The sequence below is a fragment of the Montipora foliosa genome, chromosome 6, assembly GCF_036669935.1.
Source record: "Montipora foliosa isolate CH-2021 chromosome 6, ASM3666993v2, whole genome shotgun sequence".
Taxonomy (NCBI): Eukaryota; Metazoa; Cnidaria; class Anthozoa; order Scleractinia; family Acroporidae; genus Montipora; species Montipora foliosa.
Window position 1 is genome coordinate 73187915 of NC_090874.1, and position 20000 is coordinate 73207914.

Consider the following 20000-nt stretch of genomic DNA (forward strand, 5'->3'; position numbering starts at 1 on the left):
ACGGAGGCCCTGATAACCTGCCTACTTGCATTTTAATGCGCCTACTATTCATGAAGTGATTGGGAGGCGTGGTAGCCTCGTGGTTAGTGCGCTGGACTCCGGATCGAGTGATCCGGGTTAGGGTCCTTGCCGGGGACATTGTGTTGTGTTCTTGGGCAAGACACTTTACTCTCATGGTGCCTCTCTCCACCCAGGTGTATAAAGGGGTAACGGCAAAATGCTGGGGGTAACCCTGGGATGGACTAGCAGCCCATCCAGTATAAATACTCCTAGTCGCTTCATGCTACGGAAACCGGAGATAAGCGCCGGCCTGATGGGCCCTCTGGCTCGTAAGCAGAGATTATGAAGTAATAGGTTGCAAAGGGAACATGAAAGATCTCTTTAGAAAAAAATGAAGGTAGCTCTAAATTGGCTCCCATGAATTTTTTAAAACTTTGCCAATAGTTCTATCTCAGATTGCTTATTGCAATTCTACAATAAAAATGAGAGTCACTGAGTTCATTTTTGAGATATAAGCAAAGGAAAGACAAATATAGGATGTTTTTTGGAGAGCTTTTATGTTGCCAAGGCAACCTTTTACGCCACAATAGTGGGCGTATTTTATTAAGCAATAATTGGTGTTTCATATGGTACCACTACATTGCTGTTATGTGCTACAATGTTGTACTGACAACCCTTATAATTAGGTCTCTTAAAAGTGGTGAAACTGGTTCCATGTAAATTATTGACGTATATCATTGACATGTAACTTGGAAAGTCTTTGTCATCATATTTGAGAACACCCAGATAACCAAACTATCCTCACAAATTTCCAGCATGGCTTCCACAAATGAAGAAACTTCAAAGCCCATGAACTCATAATAGCATTGCATCATACAGCAACTGTAGTAAATAATGGCCATCAATTAAGAAGGTGTATTTGCTTGGATTTCTCTGACGCATTTAATAGGGAACCACAGGAAAGGTTACTTCATACGCTATATCATTATGGTATAATGGTTATCTGTTGCCCTGGGTGAGGGAGTTCCTGACCCAGAGAACCCAAAAAGTGACCGACCATGGAGGGTATCACATTTGACCTTCCAGGTGATCTGTTGACGTAATTCGGAGGACTGGGGAGAAAAATTTTAACGCCGTATCCCACAACCGCGCGCGGCCTTATTTTTTGTTTCTACATGGCAGAGGCGAGGTTATATCTCGGCGATTTCCACTTGAATGTTCATTCAGTAACAGGAAATGTGATAGACACGTAATGATCTGTTGAGTTTTGGCGATGGCAATACTGCAGGGAGTTTGGAAACAACACCTAAGGCCGCGCGCGGTTGTGGGATACGGCGTTAAAATTTTTCTTCCCAGTCCACCAAATTACGTCACCAGATCACCTGGTTGTGATGTAACCTCAGGAGTTAATTACATGGGGCACCGCACTAGGACCACTGTTTCTCCTTTCAAATATCGCCTCTACACCATTTATTCTTAATATCCATTTTCTCGATAGAGTTCATCGTTCATTCTTGGGTAGCATAATATACCAGGATTTAAAATAGTGAATTCACAATGCATAAAGCTCCTCAAGTGCTAAACAGGTCTTTTGTGAACTAGGTGAAATTTCCGCTATACTTCTACACAATGTATACATAAATGCAAATCTGTATTGTAGCTCATTCAGGCCTAAACTAGAGTATGCCAACTCTGCATGATACCTTTATCTCCATAAGGACAAATACTAAATGAACTTTATTTCCCAAATGAAATAAATGTTAAGTGTGACATGTTTAATAATTAATATTTCCTATGTTTCAGTTGAGGCACTCCTGTCATTCCCGAAGTTATGTAATATTTCCTGTATCCTGTACTGCAACATGGCACTCGTTCCCTTTCGAAGCCCGAGTTAAAATGTCGGGATCTTTTCCTCCAAAGTCTTAGTTTCTTGTGGATGACGGGTGCGCCCTTACCTTTGCTGAGATCATGTCTTCTATATTTGGGTATTCCCAGGACAAATTACATAATCCCAAACAGATGGAATATTGTTCCCATCCCAACAAACAGAGCTCACCCAAAAAAAAACGCCTTGCCAATAATGACAGCGTTCACGCATCGAGCATGAAGCATAACATAACTTAAATGTTAGAGAAACTGATATGGCCATCCCTTGAGGGTAGATGGAGACTGATTTAATCAGCAATGTTTCAACGGATTGTCTAAAGAAATAATATATCTGAACTTCTATCTCCCGTACGTCAAGACAAGGGATGTCAATTCTATGATATTCCTACAACTTCATTCAAAGCGCAACCAGCATGCAAACATTTTTTTTTTCATGGAATTTCAAATATTGGAACAAGCTACTGGGCAACATTGAGAATACTGAGAACAATAATATCTTTAAGTCTGCTGTTAGTAACTTTCTTACTGAGAATAAAGAATGCTTTTAATTTTTTTCTACCTACTTTTAAAGTACATGAATCTTTGTCAATTTAAATGCATATTGTATCATAAATTATTTTCTATGGAGTACTTGATTTCATTATTATATACTATTATATGTGATGCTAATTTTCTGCGCGAACAGTCAATAAACTAGAAGTCTAGAGCAAGGGACATGCTATAGGCCATACGATACAAACTGTTCAACTTCAAGTATTTGAATATGGAGCTACTATCGTGCACATGGATTCCAATAATTGGAGCTTTCCTCTGTTGTGTGACCACCTTGATGGTGAAACTCTGATAAACTAAACTAATATGAAATGGTAATGGGACCTACACCTGTATAACTGCATCGTGCAGTCACCTTTCAGCATATCTGAGATGCGGCAAACCAACCACCCAAGTGAGCAAATGTGAAAATGATTTAAATCATTCCCTGGGTAAATCATTCTCACATTCCATCACTTGGGTGGTCGATTGGCCGCATCTCAGATATGCTTAAAGGTGACTGCGCAATGCATTTATGAGCTATCAGTGTCAGTCGCTTTTTTGACTCTGTAGCTGCGTGATGCAGCTCGAGTTAAAGGCCCACATTTAAACCTTGCTCACCATAGAGTCTCCAGTAGCTCAGTGGTTAAAGCATCCGACTACATCACGGGGGTTGTGGGTTCGAGTCCCGTCTGGGACACGGATTTTTCCGAGTTCCCAATGGGTGCCATTAACATTTCGTATGTGTAAATCATTTTCACATTCGCAAATTAAACTAAACTGAACTAAACTGGACAAAACACAATCTCACAGTAATTCACATGAACCCAACAGAACTGTGGAAAAACTGTTTTATTTAAAACTACCACCAACAAATTGATAATCATCGATCATTAATGAGGCTTTTAAATACAATAATTGTAAAGTTCTGGGCCCGGTTGTTCAAAAGCCGATTAATGCTAATCCCAGATTAAAAATTAACCAAGGAGTTTATTTCTCTTCTCCTAAATGCTGTTCAACACTGATATTTGGCAAAACTTTACATGAGAAGAAGTCGATCTTGAAAAACAAAAGTAAACGAAAGAAACTTAGACCAAAAAGTTGAAAACATGAAACAAAAGTTTACACTAATCCTGGATTAAGTTAATCGGCTTTCGAACAACCGGGCCCTGGGTCTTGTCCCAGATAACACTCTCTTCATAATGCAGATTTTTCACATACATATTATGAAAACCCAATTCAATAATAATTGTTTTGTTATTCATTCAAAACATTTTCAGATCTCTAAAAACACAGAGTGTGCTTTATAACGTTTTGTTAAAAAGTGAAAATTTCACAGCTACAACAGGGTGGGCTGATATGTGCGCCATGCATCCCATAACAAGAAAATAATGCACCAATGGCGTTTTGTTGGGTTGATCAAGGAATCTGGGACAATAATTATTCTGGATTACATGTGAGAAATAGCTGTTGCAATCATCATTATTAACAGCAACCATCAAAAAACATATTAAACCCATCCTAATTGATAATATATTACTTTTGTTTACAAAGAATCACTCCAAGAGCAAAATAATTTGTTGATAACTTGAATAATAAACCACACCATCTCTATTTTAACTGTTACAGTTGGGTTAGTAATCTAATCCACGTAATACTGTATTAAGAAAAAAATCACAAAACAGAATGTCATTTTAAATACTTATAATCCAATATTGCTTTTTGCAACACTGAATACTTATTTAAGGAAATAATAATTTTATGCCCAAATTATACCATCAAGACTCGACATCAAGCGACAAATGTCCCTTTCTGCCCAAATACTATTACAGTAAACCAAATAATTACTCCAACATCGTATTTTGAAGTAAGATACTTAATTCTGTAATAACCATTTTAAATTAATAAATATTATAGAATTTTTTTATGACCTGCAGTATGTATATTAAGGTTAACCTTTAGACCATCCATCCACTTAAATTTTGACAGAGGCTTGACTTGTTCACTACGATCATAGTCTAAGCTATTGCTTTCCAAATTAGCAAAAGAGTAACATCCAAACAAGCATTTTTTTTTATGTTGAACTGCAGCACAGCATCAACTTTGTGTGTTACCAAGGAAGAGTTGATGTTCACTATCAATGTTAAACCACTTCAAAAATGAAAGTAGAATTTATAGCCCAGGGCCCAGTTGTTCAAAAGCCGATTCACTTAATCCAGGACTAACGTGGCCTTTTGTTTTATGTTTTCAACTTTTTGGTGAAAGTTTCTTTTGCTTATTTTTGTTTTTGAAGATTCACTTCTTCTAATGTAAAGTTTTGGGAGTAGAGAAATGAAATCCTCGGTTAATTTTTATTCTGGGATTAGCGTTACTCGGCTTTTGAACAACCACGCCCTGGGCTAATATGTTAACAGCCTGATTATTAAACTTAATCCTGGATTACCGGAAACCTAAATACTTATTGAAGTCTAATTTCTGAATAGTAAACTTTTCAACTAGATTTTTTGCCTCCAAAATTGACGAGACTTTTGCACTCCTTCAGCATAAAAATAATATTATTATTACTGACACTTGGTGAAGGCTTTACTACAGGCAAAATTCAAGCCTGGATTTGTATTTACATAAGCACGGTTTAGTGTTAATCGACGTTTGAACAACTGGGCCCTGATGTGGCAAGAGAATTGAATAAATACGATAGCTTCTAAATATGACTCAAAATATATTAGACAATGTCCTGTAAAAGATAACATTTTGTTCATTACAGTTTCAAAACTATTGGAAATCATCATAAAATTATCATTACACATGTATGCATTTCAGTAATCAATGCTGGTCTCCTTGTAAAATAATCATAAATAATATATTTGCAAAGTTCTGCACCATACTAGTAGACGTTAATTCCAAACAATCAAAAGGCAAATCCAGTTGGTGTGAATGCACAGAATCTGTATACATGTACAGTAAATACAATGTAACACCATAACCACTGAATAAATACAAAAATGGCAAAGGCAATGGTGATTGTAGCCATTCAATTTTCATCATTAATTTTGTGCCCTGTAATCATCCCAGCACATTACCTGTGTCTTACCTTACAGTGACTTTGCTTTTAGAGAAAAGAAAGACGGCCACTTCAGAGGCCATTCATACTCATTTGGAACTTTGCCTGAAACTTTCTCTTCAAAGAACCAGAACAAAGGGAACCACACGCGCGTTCTTCTGCTATCTATTCTCTTTAATGCACGTGTATTAGCAAGGGTGTGGTAATAAAGGAACAAACGCGATGTGATGTAGAAAGCAATGACCACATCAATTGAGTAGTGTTCATGAGCTGCCAGAATGAAGAAGATTCCAAACATGTTCAACACCCAACAACATGTGTGAAGGTAGTACATATGCACTGGTGTGTCTAAGAAGAGAGATGAAAATCATTTAAATAATTTGGTAAATAACCAAACAAACAAAGACACATTTCAAATAAATTAACCCACTAACAATTGGTTTTTGTGGGTCAAAAACATCAGTCAATGTCATCCTGAACAGTCTTTCTCAACACTACACTCACTCAGAAAATCATACTTCACCTACAAGTAAGTTGGCTTACTACAGTTTTCTGAAGACAAAGATCAAGATTTTGAAATGTAATTTTACCTAGTTTCTGTGAAAAAGGCCTTTGAAATGTCTAGCTTCCAGTGACCCTTCCAGGAGCTCAGTTGCCATATTTAGCATTTTCCCCTGATTTGCATTGTTTTATTTGTTTGGTAAAATTACATTTTACATCAATTGCAATGACTAACACTTCAGAAGAGACATCCTGTTGCTTAGACTTCACAAATTTCAAAATCTTGATCTTTGTCTTCCAAAAACTGTAGTACATGTAACGCACCTTAATTATTTTATATTGTCAATGCCAATTCTCTCATTTTCTCAACACAACCCAGAAAATGCCATTTCACGGTACAGTGGTTTGAGTAAAGGAAAGTAAAAAAAATTATATGAATGCAGTTAGTGGTGAACAATATCTAAATGGAAACGGGTACCATTATTACTAAACCACAAAATAGCAAAACGGAACACAAAAACACCATATCTGACCTCACCCTGCATTGAACACTAACCAACAAAGGTTGGATTTTGAGTTTTTGGCCTAAAACATTACTGCTCCTAATTCATTGAGTTTAAGATTGAGGTAAGGGGCAATACGTTTTTAGGCCTAAAACGATAGTTAATCTCAAATCCAACCTTTTGACGGTTAGTATTCAATTTATGGTGGAGTCATACATGGTGTTTCATTTCGCTGTTTCATGGTTTTATAGTAATGTCCCATGCAAAGCCTGAGGCATAATCAGTCATCCAAACCACCTCCAAGAAAGAAAAAATCTCTCTCTTGTTAAATTTGGTGAAGAGACAGTACGTCACAAAAACCACAAAATATAATCTATTACTGTCTAGTGCATAATATACATGTACTTACATTCAGAGATAAAGAAATTCAGCAGGGTGATGGTAACTGTGTGACCACTGAACATGTAGTCACCACAAGTCCGCACACCATTCACTGACAAGCCAAAACCAAACAGAATCACAAATGCTCTTTGGATTTTTGCCCAGGTGTCACCGTACAACTACAACAGAAACATGATAAGAATGTTACTTTTAATAATTTTTTAAACAATTATTTCATTTAGTCATAGAAATCCACTACAACAACAAAATATTTTGCACAACCACTGTGAATATCACCAACACCCGGTGACAATTTCAGCAACTTTTTTCAAGTTTATTGGTAGGGATCAGTTGCAGATGACCTTTCTTCTTGACCTGTTTACTTGTCTGGTAGGAATGATGGTAAAATACCTCTTAACTCTTTGACCCCCAGGAGTGAGACTCTCTTAAAGGGGCTAGGTCACGCTATTTTAGGTTACTTTGTTTAATTTTGCTAATTATGAGCTCTAAACGTCAAATTGGCAGAGCAAAAGTCTTTCATTTGCAAAATCATGGCCACATAACAACTAACAATGATTTTCCAGCTTTGTAAATGACATTTTGATATAGACTGATATAAATTTGAAAAAAGGTGGGCCGACGTTTTTCAAATTGACCCAAATTCAATCCATTTCAATCCTCTCCAGTTTTGTCCATCCATGTCCCTTCTTGGCTTCCCTGTGTTTTGTTAGAGTTCTTCTATAGATTTGAACAGTTATTTTGATATTTTAGTTAATTCTATGACCATTCGATCAGTGCTGAAATTGCCCAAAATTGTGTGACCTAGCCCCTTTAAGGGCCTGGATGGGGAAAAACCGTCGATGCAAACAACAGTTAGTGCTGTTTTTGCTTGTGAGTCAGTTTTCAGGTCAGCTCACGATATGATGATTTTGTGTGGTTCCAGAAAATATCCATACCCCTACCACGGAAGACTTTGGATTTGCACCCCCCTACCCCCAGGATTTTCCTTTCCAGGGGGTCTTTGATGACCCCCCTCCCCTCAGGAATTTCCAGAATTTTGTAATTACGGTAGAATTTTATTTCCACAATGTAAACGTTAAGGTTAACTTTAAGAAAAATATAACGCTTTGTTAAGCTCATTAAGCTCAAAAAATCTGTCTGTGAGCCCTTAAGCCCAGTTCCATGAGAAACAAGCAAGAAAAATCAGGCAATACGCAAGTGAAGTAAAGTCGGAAAAGATCCAGTAAGATTCAACATGGCGTGCAAATCGTCATGCCTCTGCTTATGCTGTGCTTATGCTTAACTTATGCTGGTTCCCACTGGTGAAACAAGCACAAGCACAAAAAAGGAAAATTTCCTTTTCTTGTGCTTGTGCTTATTTTACACCCATTCCAATGCGATTTTTCTTACGCTTATGTTTGTGCTTAAATCACAAAGTGGGAACCACGCTTTACTCTGTCTAATGCCAGACGAATTTGCTCGTCAACTGCGGGCGTCCTAGGGTGCTCCAGGAGTCAATGGCTTAAGCAGTCAAAAACAGAGTCCCCATTGACTCCCAGGAGTAAGACCGTCCAAACACTGAGATTTCACTCTGGTTTAGGCCAGACGATTTTACTCGTCAACTGGGAGCGCCCTAGGTAGCCATGCTGAAGTCAGTGGGTAAAAACCCTCACCCACCCAACCCCTCTTTTCAGCCCCAGAGTTGTAAGCCAACCTACAGTGTACATCTTTAAACAAAACGTGCCCCACCCATATAAAAGCCCACCGAGGTATTATTGTTTAAAGTGATATTGATCATTTTAACAGGTGGCCTTTACTACTTCAAAAAGAAAAGTGTATAAAAAACTATTGCCAGTCAGTAAGTTCAACTCCCTTTTTACCTCATTGATGACAAAGTCAGTGAGGGTAATGTGGTGAGGCAATTTATACAAATGTTTTCTGGTGTTAGCACATTTTTTAGCCAATTGCAAGATGACTTCTATTTGAACCAATCAAAGCACCTGTCTTATTATATTGGATCGCCTCACCTAGTCGTGCCAAGTTACTGATCTCTTCAGTGTCTGAGGTTGAACCAGCAGAATTTGGAAATAATTTGTCTTCATCCCTCGCTGACTTAGAACAAAGATTAAAAGATGTTTACAATAATTTCATATTTGCAAAATTAATGTCAGAATGTGAAGGGCCCTTTTAATTTCTTGCTGGTCTAGAGTATTGTTCTTCGTATCAAACTGAAATCAAGAAACTTTGGTGAGCAAGGAGAAGTTGCAATCTCTGCTAATCCCCTTAGAAAAGAGGGAAGTCATAATTATTTTGGGAAAGTCAGTTCAAAATTGCCAGTCACAGGCTGTGTACTTTTTTGTTCAAACCTTGCCTTTCATATTTCCTTTTGTGAAATCTAATCTGACCACGTCAAAAATTCTCTTAATTGATTTTGCTCACAACTGTAAAGTTTATCAACTGTAAAGTTTATCAACTGTAAAGTTTATCAAGGATGAAACTGATACATGTATGTACACAAAATGTCAGCCATGATTGAAACTTTTCAACCTTCTTCTTGTATATTGTATTGTGTACCTTTGTGTGAGTCACTTATAGCCAATCTGTTACAACATCTAATAACTTTTTCACTCATTTGAGAAACTCATCAACGAGGTGTCTCACAGACTCTTCTTTTATTGTATAAAATAATTAAGGTAAAAATCTCTTGTCAAATATCTTTGCGATGAATTGTTTGTATTACTAAAGTACAATACTGATTTGACAGGCATCAACTTAACAAAGGGCTTTGTTTGTCTACAGAATTAATTAACTTGGAGAGAGCTTTGGTTTTGTTCAAAATATTGAAATGAAGTTGATTTTATTAAAAGCTAAACACTAAAAATCATTAAACAAAAAATAAATATATGTCATTTGCCAGCTGGGAGGTCCGTATAGTGAAAAACTGTGACCAAGGTCTTGAAAATGCTGCCCGAGGCCGCAGGCAGCTTTTTCAAGACCAAGGTCAACGTTTTATGCTATACAGACCGGCCCTTAGCTGGTAAATAACTTATTTACTTTTTTCCTCTCACTCCCTTCCTCTCTGAAATCACTTTTTAAATTGTTGACTCACGTCGCGCTTGATAGCGAATGTAGTATTAAAGCGACTTACACTGTAGAAACTCAAGGCTGCTGCCTAACGGTCACCTGGGGTGCCATACTTACAAGCGTGGGAGACCAAATCTCTGAACGAGTAGCCCGAACGGGCACCTAACTTATCACAAGGTGATTCATCCTCACTTTTGATTAATTAATTCTGGGCTCTTGAAAAAATGACTCGGGCTACTACCTTTTAATGTTGGAAGCTCGAAGTGCTCCGGTAAAATTTTCTTAGGCAGTAGCCTTGAAACTAAAAGTTTCAAAGAGTTCTTAATATTATTTTTTATTTGAATTCTATTTCCATCTTGTCTAATAAAAAGTAACTTCTGTATGTAAACGGGATTCGGTTTCAAAAAATGAAAATTTAAGGTGAAGGACAGAAACTCTCCAAGCGTTACCGTGCTGGTGGGTAGAGACAGGAAAATCCAGACCGTACGAAGAACCAATCAGATTGCAGGATTCAATACCGTGCCCTCTCGGAAAATAATAATACCATGTATTTCACTCAAAAATACATGTACCTCATTTTGAAAACTTTTTTACTGCAATTATAAGCTCCATGGGATATAAACCCCTCATTTATAACCCCACCTAAGACCCCTTATGAGGTTGCAACAGATCCCAGGGATTTTAAGCAGCAGTTTACAGTATGGCACCATTTTTTGCAGGGCTTCCAGGAATCTGCTAGAATCTCCAAACTTAAGTTGATTGGTCGGAATCAGGGTTAGATTCTGGAATACCTGCCCACTTAATTGAATTCACATATGAACAGTATCTATTGTTATATGGGTGTCTTGAAAACAAACCCCTAAGACTTCGAAAAGGAAGAAAGTACATGAACCCCAAACCCTAACCCTAACCCTACCCTAACTAACGCCTTAAGTTGGTTTTTAGGCCTAGGGTTAGCCAAATTGAGGGTTGTGGGTTACTTTTCTTCATTTTCGAGTCTTAGGGTCATAGGGGTCTTTGTTTTCAAGACACCCTTTGCTATATGCCTTCAAAGCGAATTACCCTTCAAGGGATGCCACTACAAGATTATACAATAGTCGCCAGGTATTCTAGAATCGCTACTGAATCAGTTTTTCGTTTAAAAAAGACAGGTTGGAATTGGAAGGAATAAACTCACCAAAAGGGAAAGCTATATTTAAAGGCCTATTGTTTTTAAAACAACTCACCTTTCCAGAACATTCAAGGTGAATACCAGGTACACTTAGAGATGTGACGAACATTGTGACACAACGAAGAAGAAAGACTGTACCACACAGCGCAGCCATGCGGCGAACAACAATGAGTCTGTGTTTATGAAAGAACATAACAATGGCCATCACGACAGTCAGAATAAGCGCAGTAACTTCACACATCTCAAACGCCCAAGGTATTAAGGGAACATTGTCCAACACTATATCAGGCAAAGGCGGGTATTTCTTCATATCTGGTACACGGTCGTGGACAAAAACCATCACAAAAGAAGTGACGAAGAAAGCAGAGAACGCGTAAACCACACTGATCAAAGTCCGACTTGTTTCGGAAATGTCTGAAAAGGCGGAAAATAATATGTCGAGGTCTGGTCTGTCCATATCATCATCAGAATTAATGTCGTCTTTAAGCACACATTGCCCTATGTCCGAAACACCATCTATCTGATCGACACTCCTTTTTCTGTAACCATTAGGTACGTATAACGGAGCAGTTGGCGGCCTGTTGCGTTGTTGTATAGAGTCTATCTCCAGCCATAGGCGCTTTATATCTCCAAGGATTTTCAACTCAAGCGGTGGATTTCTGAGGTCACTTTCGCAAAGGGCCAAAAGAGCCTTGCCGTCGATCTTATGGTCATGACTTAAGATATTCGAATACTCTGTAAAACCCTTTCCTTGTAGCCACAAACGGACGTCTTCACAAGTCCAATTTGTTACCACTTTACCCTGGCCCACCATGACTTTTCTTTCTCTGAAAGTTGAGCTGTCATCATTTGAAACTAAGAGCCCGAGAGGCCTGCCATATACTTCTCCAGCGGTTCAATACATCAGTTACCAGTCCTTTTCTTCTACGATTGCTTCCGTTTGAAAGGTTTGCCTTCGCCAGCCATATTTTGTTTGGCAATATTTTCGCAGACAAAACCTTACAATATGGTAGATTACAGTAAGTGGGATCACATCGAGGTGAGTGCTTTTCCTAGCAGGCCTCACTCTCTTATTTGTGCACCTGTCTCTGTTGTTATGTTCTCTTGACTTTCCACAAAGTAAGCTTATGTTACAGAACTTGAAAGTACAACCATGCATACGTATACGAGAAAAGCTGGCTGTATGATTGCCATCAATTGTTACCAGTTAAAATGGTCATTTGGACTTTGGTCTGCCCTTATCAGACAAAAAGTAGAGGATATTACATGGCCGAGCGAGGATACGGATTTTATCCTTGAGTGCTGACAGTATCTCCCATAGTATATTGATAGTGGATCGCTGATAGTATACAGTTATAGATTTGATAAAATGTCCAGATTAATGCACTAGTCATTTGTTTCCCCCACCCCCCGACCCCCGGGGATAGTGGGGACATATGGAGAAATTACTAGGGCAATTACGCGAGATTACGCCATAATTACGCCTCTAGGGGGTAGGGAAATTACAAGATTTTCGTTCTTCTGCCCTACCCCTCTGGGGACATACAGGGGGAAATATCGGGGAATTCTTACATAGGAGGACTGGGACTGAAAAGAAACGAAGAGCAATGGTAATGAGCACTTTCACACGTGCAAAAATTTTTTTTTGGTCGCTTATTCCTGTCTTGTTTCTATCCAGTTCTTTTTTTTTTTTTTCGTTCCTTATATAGTTCATGTGGCACACTCAAATGGCAAGAACTGTATATTGTGGTAATCTCCCTAACATTTCCTTGATGACTCAGAATCTTTTAGGAACTGAGGGGTGGGGGAATTACGTGTGTTTGTCTGCTCTATTCCCCAGTGGAAAAACCATTCAAATGTAATTTCCCTACCCTTCCCCGGGGGGTCAAGGGGTGGGGGAAACAAATGACTAGAGCATAAAAACAGCTTGCATTCATTTAAAAGGGTGAAAAAGTGGTCACCAACTGCTAAAACATGCATGTTGTGTAACATGAAACAAGATATGAAAGTTGTGAAAAGAAATCATGATAATGTCAAATAAATTTGTGCATTAAAAATGTCAATGTACAGAAGAATTATATTACACCACAAAAGTATCTTACAATGAAGGGGAAGCTTGCGTTTTATTGGCTAATCATGTTAGCTACCATGACGACACCTATATCTTCACATGTTAAAGATAAAAGTGATAATATTTATGTTCCCTGTGTGTGGTGAAATTATGATTGTTTTCATTAGTAGGAAAATCCTAGTATTTCATCAGTATCTCTGTAATAAAATTAATCATTTTATTCATTCATCAGGCTTAGAACTTATTTGTTCCTTCCTGAGGAATTAGTCTTTGCTAGAACTTCATCCTCTTCTATAAGATCTCTCAAGGTGCTTAGTCACCTGCACAGGCCCTGACCTCACCTTCCCCTGCCCTCCCAGTAAATAGTTAAACTACATTTGGGGTATCTATTCTACATGTAACTTCTAAGTTCATGCACAGTGATGAAACACCACTCTAATAAGCTTTATTTCAACAAACATCAATGAAATATTTACATAAGAATTGTGTTGAAATGGGAAGAATCCTCAAAAAGTGCCACAGCACCATTCTAGGAGGAAACTCCGACCTACCTATATACCTACTAAAAATATACCGGTATATGCAAAAATTCAAAGAGTTCAAAATTTAGAAACCTTCAACTTAAAATCTTCCACAGATGATTCTCCTCTAATATCAAGAGAGAGACTATTCCATTCCCCAACTATTCTCTTCATAAAACTAAATTTAAATAAATTAGTCCTAGAAAGACTGGTTAAAAGGTTCGGAGTACACTATTGCAACCTGCCTTTGTTTGTACAATATAGTGGTTATAATTTATATTTAGCTACATGAATGACTTTGTAATCAAGTGAAGCTATGATCCTTGCAGTAATTAATGCAATTTTTAGCAAAATAATGCTTAGGAAGCCTGAAAAGTCAGGACTTCAACAGTGTTTGAACCTGTGACCTCTAACCAACTGAGCTATGAAGCCACTGATGTTGGGAGCTGGTCATTTGTGGGTTCAAATGTACTTCCTGTGATGAATGAATCCACAAACAAAATGATATATGAAATTCTAAAATAACATTCATAATAGCAAGGATCATAACTTCACTTGATTTCACATCTGCAGTTGAATAATTATATGATTAATTTTGAACATATATCATTTCATTCATTCATTCATACATTCAATCATTCATTCATTCATCACAAGAACATTTGAACCCACAAATGACCAGCTCACAACATCAGTGGCTTCATAGCTCAGTTGTTTAGAGCATCACACCAGCATCCCGGGGTTAAAGGTTCATACCCGGTTCTAGACTTTTCAGGCTTGTTTGCGCAATTGCTAAAATTGCATTCATAACTGTGAGGATCATACAGTGTATCTTCACTTGATTTCATATCCATAGTTCAAAATATGATTCATGAATTTCATGTATCATTTCGTTCGCTGATACAAGTCATGGTTATGTACAGCAGGATTTAATTTTAACTCTTTTTTGCCTGCAGGTTAGTGATGATGAGGATGACACTCACCCTAATATTGATACGCCCAGTCTGTTCAGATGGCGTCACCAGGCAAGAGTTGAGAGAATGGAAGATGCAAAGAAAGAAAGAGAAACACTTGAGTCAAGGATGAAGGCGTAAGTTCATACTCTGATTATTTTCTCAGAAAGGCAATGTGCTGTTCCAGAGAACACATACACTCCTCTTACAAGGGATTTCCTTTCGTCCTCCATTGGGTAGGCAGTGGTTTCAAATAAATACCAACAATCGATGAAAAGCGTTGGCTACATATGTACTTCACTCAGAGAAATGGGATACTTTTGTCTCTAAATTAAAGTCATTAAACCATTTACTCCTTAACTATCCCTCCCCTACCCCCATCCCATTAACAAGTAAAATCTATTAGATCTCCCTCCCAGGGGTTAATCTGTCAAGGGGAACATGTGTGGATGTTAATAACCCATTGACCCCTGAGAGTGAGACTTAATAGATTTTACTCTGTCTAATGCCAGACAATTATTTTACTCAGTTGGGGGGGGGGGGGGGGGCCCTCAGGAAGTATTGGGTTAGAGTTAGGGTTTATAACAAAATTGTTTTTATTTTTTAAGTTGAGTATTCCATGTATGTGTTGTAGTTAACATTTTTGTTTGGTTAAACATTTTCAGACGACTACCACTTGAGTTTGTTTTTCACTATCCTTTGTCTTATCTAGACATTATAATTATAATCTGAAACAACATGCACAAGTAAAAATGCTAGACTGCTGGTATGTCTAATAGATCCTATTTAATTGGGAACAACAATTTCAAGAAGCTTGAAGTTTAATGCAAACTACTGGCAGCTGTCATAATGTCTTGATTTATTAGGAATAACAAAAAGCTTAATCAAGTAAGAGAAGAACTCAAGGGCCTGCCTGCATCTGAAGATAAAGAAAAAGAGCTAAAGCAGGAATTACAAGCATTGGAAAAGAAGGTTAAAAATTGAAATCATGTTTAGTACACAGGGATCTCGTATCATGCATTTTGACACAAATAAAATCCAAAAAATGCATCATCAAAATTCTAATGCGTCCCACGCAAGGCACTGACGTAAATACATGTAACTCACACAACTTGCTTGGATTTGTCAGTACAGTACATATATTCTGTTGTTTGGGCAACATGCAAAAAAAATAAACAATAAAATAACGAAGTAAAGTAACATAGTGGTTGCCATATTGGATTTAGCCAATTTGCAAAGGAGACTGGTGAAAATGACTAAAAATCCGGGAGTCTTAATTGAACTCCTGCCATTTGTTTGCTCATTGCTCGTTTGATCTATTGAGAAATACAAGTGCTCAGTTCTTGAAAAGGAACTGAGAATGGTTGAAGACATGGTCATTTTTTAGAGAAAGAGTTTTTGGCAATTTGACTGAAAGAGTTTAGAGGGAAGCCGTATGGCCCAGTGGTTGGGGCAATTGCCTTGCAATCTCAGTGGTGATCCTAGGTTCAAGACCCGCTCTGAGAACTCATTGAATTTTTTCCTAGTAGTCCCTGGTTAGACTTCCCAGATGCATTTGTAAATAGCCAACTGGTTTGCCTCCGGCCAGTTAGGATTCTTAACCGTTGTTGTTGTTCTGTTCAGTCATTTTGTTAATTGTGTTTCATTGGCCCTGAAAAGCCCCTATGGCCCGGAGTGGTCAATTAAGTATGCAAATTGTATTGTATTGTATGGTAGGAAACAAGAAATTTGGGTAATAAGTTATCTATGATTTGTAAGGACCAGGTAAAAGCTAGATAGAAGAACTCACCCACGACTGGATGCAAAATCTTCAGTGACAGGCACTTGTACGGTACATGAATCAGGTGGATCACAAAAGTACAGCAGCAGTATTGCTTGAGGAAGAACTGTTCAAAGCTGCCCGTGACAATGCTGGATAGGAACACCTCAGTGATACATGACATTGACCACTGTCTAGTCTATTTATTTGTCAAAAATTAGGGACACTTTATTGACGTTGTTTTGTGGATACAAGCAGTTTTTAAAGTATATTTTCCCATTTGTTATTTGATGCTGTTGGAGTGAAGTTTTTAGTATTTTTTATTATTTATACGGATGAAGATTGTGAATATCATTTTTAGCATTTTAGTAGATTATATATTGCAAATTTAAGATTCTTTAAGAATTTGTTAATAAAGTTATTGCTGATTATTATTATTATTATTATTATTATTATTATTATTATTATTATTATTATTATTATTATTATTATTATTGATACTAGTTACAGTACTATCTTAAGCTATTGTCCAAAGAAAAAGATTAGAAAGTTGGTTTATAATAGCCTCTTTCTCAGATCGTGAACACTGTTTCCTGGCTTTGAAAAGAGCTTAAGTTCTGCCTGTAAAACAGTTTCTTTCACTTCAAAGTGATGAACTACAGTTTAAATGACAGCTTGAACATTTTTAGTTGAGTGTATTAATTAATTTTACTTGCAGCAAAAAGAACTAAGAAAAGAGGATGAGGAGTTAACCAAGAAAGAAAAGGTATATAGTGGTCAAGTTGTCAATGTACCAATAAATTTGTGCAATGTACAAAGCTTCTTCAATTTGGCAGAAACCTCCACAGGTAGTAATTTTTAGCACTGACATTCAAAGCTTTAATAAAATTATCAATATTACAAAAAAGCCCAGTAATTGAAAATGGAGGTCTCCATTTTCAATTACTGGGCTTTTTTGTAATATTGATAATTTTAAGCTTTGAATGTCAGTGCTAAAAATTACTACCAATGCATCAAGTATTTCTGAGCATGAATTGTTATCATTAGAAATTGTTAGCAGAGTTTTGATTTTGGTGTAACGTTTTAAGCCATACATGCGCTAAGATACATGTATGGCACAGGTTAAATTTGATTTCAGTTCAAAAGGATTTTAAACTATAGGTTGTTTGTAATTTCTTTGTCTCAGTAGTTATGATAATGAATTCCAGACGCAAAGAAATTACAAATCAACCTACTAGGTTAAAATCATTGAGACCTGCAATTAAATTTAACCTGTATACATTTGCTATGACTTTTATTACCGGTATATTTAAACTAATGATCAATGACTGCAATTTTTAAAATCATGATGTGACATGTTTTGAAAGGCTGTGGAACAGTCGGGTTTTAAATTAAAGCAAATTCATTTTTGTCCAAACCTTTGCTTTGAAAATCGCCTTATATGTTATGAAATTGTACATCGTAAATTATCTTGTACACCCTCACACTTAGTCTGTTCATGAATAGAGTTTAATTCCTTTGCGGATTTACTTGGGGAATCAACATGGCTGCCATGACTTCATATGCATTCTCTCCTTTAAAAAAGACACACTGGTAGTTTTGAGTGGATAAAGTAGATGTTGGACCTTTCACCTCAGAAACTGGCCCCATTGATAGGATAGGTAAAATCATCTGGTGTCAGAGTAAGATCTATAAACTGTATCGATTTAGTAGGGAAGGGGTTATTAATAAATGCCTTGGACTTGATTAACCAAGACATTGAGTCAATGTCTCACTCCAGTAAGTTGTATTTATTGTGCACAGTCATTTAAAATGTCTGATGAAATTGGCAATGTGTAGAATTCTTCTTCTTCTATAATTTAATTTTTTAATTATAGAGTGACTGAAGTGATTCATTGAAATTAATTTAATGACAAATCATCTGCTTGCTTTTGTTAGAAAGCTCCCAAGAATGTGGACACACTTAGCCATGCAGGATTCACCAGAACAGTAAGTGTGATTAAAGCAAATTATGGCAGTACATATTTTTTATTTAAATAGTGCAGTCTAATGATTGTAGCATGAAAATTTGGTTTGTTTTAGCATGTATCATAAGTTTCTTTAGCATGCAGTGTCAATGGAGTACCCAAGAAATCTAGTATAATGTAAGCTTATTAACTTTTTGAACTTTTTTGTCTTGAACTTGGTAACTATCAAGTATTAAGTGTCCACTTTTTTTTATGATGTCCTAAACAAAATTTGTTATTATTTATTATTTGCCAAATTACATGTAGATCTGAGTGATGTTTGTGTATTGAACTTATGCTTTAATTTATGTAATATAAACAATATGAGCAGCAGATCTGTATCACGCCGAGAGTTTTTAAATGTGATACAAATCTGACAGATATTGTATGTGACTTATTAAATGTCAGCATTTAAGTGTTAATGTACACTAGGTATTTTTGTTGATTCAAGACATTTTGACAGGGAAATTTCAAAGAGACATTTACGTAAATAAAGAGAAATCTGTATCAGATATATACAGATATTGATTGATGAAACATTTCTTTTGTTTCCCATCATGAATTATTAATGAGTTTTGTAATGATATTAATTTTACTCTAAAAGGGGAGTCAGACTGCTTCTCTGAATTTGAGCAATTTTATATCTGTTCAGATCATAAATGCACCAAGGAAAAAGCAAGATGAAAATCTAACAGAAGAAGAAAAAGTAGAAAAGTCTGTAAGTATTAACTTTAAAAATTTAATGTTTGGTCATCACTTGGTAGTTTAATACATGTATGTCAGCACTTTCCACAATCCTGTGTTGTCTGTGCCTTTGGAATACATACAGTGAAAGGATCAAAATTCTGACCTTTGGAAAAAATGAGGAAGTGATTTTACACATTATATTTAATATTGTCTAGTCACAGTTCTCAAAATTGAAAAAAATATTCCAGGTTGTCTCTCTTTCTAAAGCCGGGCACCTGAATCCATAAATTTGGTTACCCAGATAAATGCTTTGTTGCCCATTAGGAAATCCCCTTTGATGTACAATGCAGGTCATCTTGAGATGCAATCACATGGCATTGGGGCTGTGCATCCCATACAGCGTAGTTCTAAGACTGTGTGCGCCCGTGGAAGCGCACAAAACTTTGATTGACATTTTGGAAGAATTCATTTAAGTACCGTAAAATAGGCTTGAGTTTCAGTTCAGGTAATAGCACATGAGTCAGATGCTAACCAATTTCAGTTGTTTAAGTTAACACGATTTAGCAGTTTTAAGCATAGATTTATTCAGTTTCAAGAGTTTGTAGTTTACGGAAACCCGCCACAGAAATGGAATAGCTATGTCATCATTGTAAATACACGTAGAACATTGATTATCCAATACACAGTCTCTTCCGTAAACTGTGAAGTTGTCAATACTCCTTGGAACTGTCCATTGGGGAAGTCTGGGTTTAAATTTTAGCCTACATATTTGTGATAAATGATTGTCTCTTGCATTTTCCCATCTGACAATTTTTTGTGAAAGCCACAGAGATGCCAAATAGTGATAAACATTACAACATGTTCTGAATAGAAACTCCTGGTTT

The 20000-nt window shown here is 36.8% G+C and overlaps 2 protein-coding genes across 3 annotated transcripts in view; one reads left to right on the top strand and one right to left on the bottom strand.

The window, feature by feature from the left end:
* Nucleotides 1–1851: 1851 nt before the first annotated feature.
* On the bottom strand, nt 1852–11987 carry LOC138008386 (sphingomyelin synthase-related protein 1-like). 2 transcript variants are annotated; one of them, XM_068855705.1, is made up of 3 exons: nt 11175–11982; nt 6893–7043; nt 1852–5827 (listed from the first exon to the last, which is right to left on the bottom strand). In XM_068855705.1, the coding sequence occupies exons 1-3, from the start codon at nt 11931–11933 to the stop codon at nt 5511–5513; spliced, it is 1227 nt and encodes a 408-aa protein (XP_068711806.1). In that variant the 5' UTR covers nt 11934–11982; the 3' UTR covers nt 1852–5510. The 2 variants fall into 2 exon arrangements, with proteins under 2 accessions (XP_068711806.1, XP_068711807.1); XM_068855706.1 differs by lacking the exon at nt 1852–5827 and adding an exon at nt 8892–8976 and having other exon boundaries at nt 6901–7043; nt 11175–11987.
* A 34-nt stretch (nt 11988–12021) lies between these two features.
* Nucleotides 12022–20000, top strand: part of LOC138008387 (hsp90 co-chaperone Cdc37-like) — a 13501-nt gene continuing 5522 nt past the window's right edge. Inside the window, exons 1-6 of the mRNA XM_068855707.1 lie at nt 12022–12158; nt 14668–14801; nt 15531–15636; nt 17142–17189; nt 18362–18412; nt 19082–19147. Coding sequence (XP_068711808.1) covers nt 12126–12158; nt 14668–14801; nt 15531–15636; nt 17142–17189; nt 18362–18412; nt 19082–19147 — 438 coding nt within the window. The 5' untranslated portion in view covers nt 12022–12125. The remainder of the gene's footprint in view (nt 12159–14667; nt 14802–15530; nt 15637–17141; nt 17190–18361; nt 18413–19081; nt 19148–20000) is intronic.

What these genes read in the sequence shown, in the direction of transcription:
- LOC138008386 (XM_068855705.1), bottom strand. Translation starts at nt 11,933, where the DNA reads ATGGTGGGCCAGGGTAAAGTGGTAACAAATTGGACTTGTGAAGACGTC. An exon ending in ACCTTGAATGTTCTGGAAAG is followed by an intron (nt 7,044 to 11,174) that starts GTGAGTTGTTTT and finishes TTTCTGTTGTAG; the next exon opens with TTGTACGGTGACACCTGGGC. An exon ending in GAATTTCTTTATCTCTGAAT is followed by an intron (nt 5,828 to 6,892) that starts GTAAGTACATGT and finishes CTCTCTTCTTAG; the next exon opens with ACACACCAGTGCATATGTAC.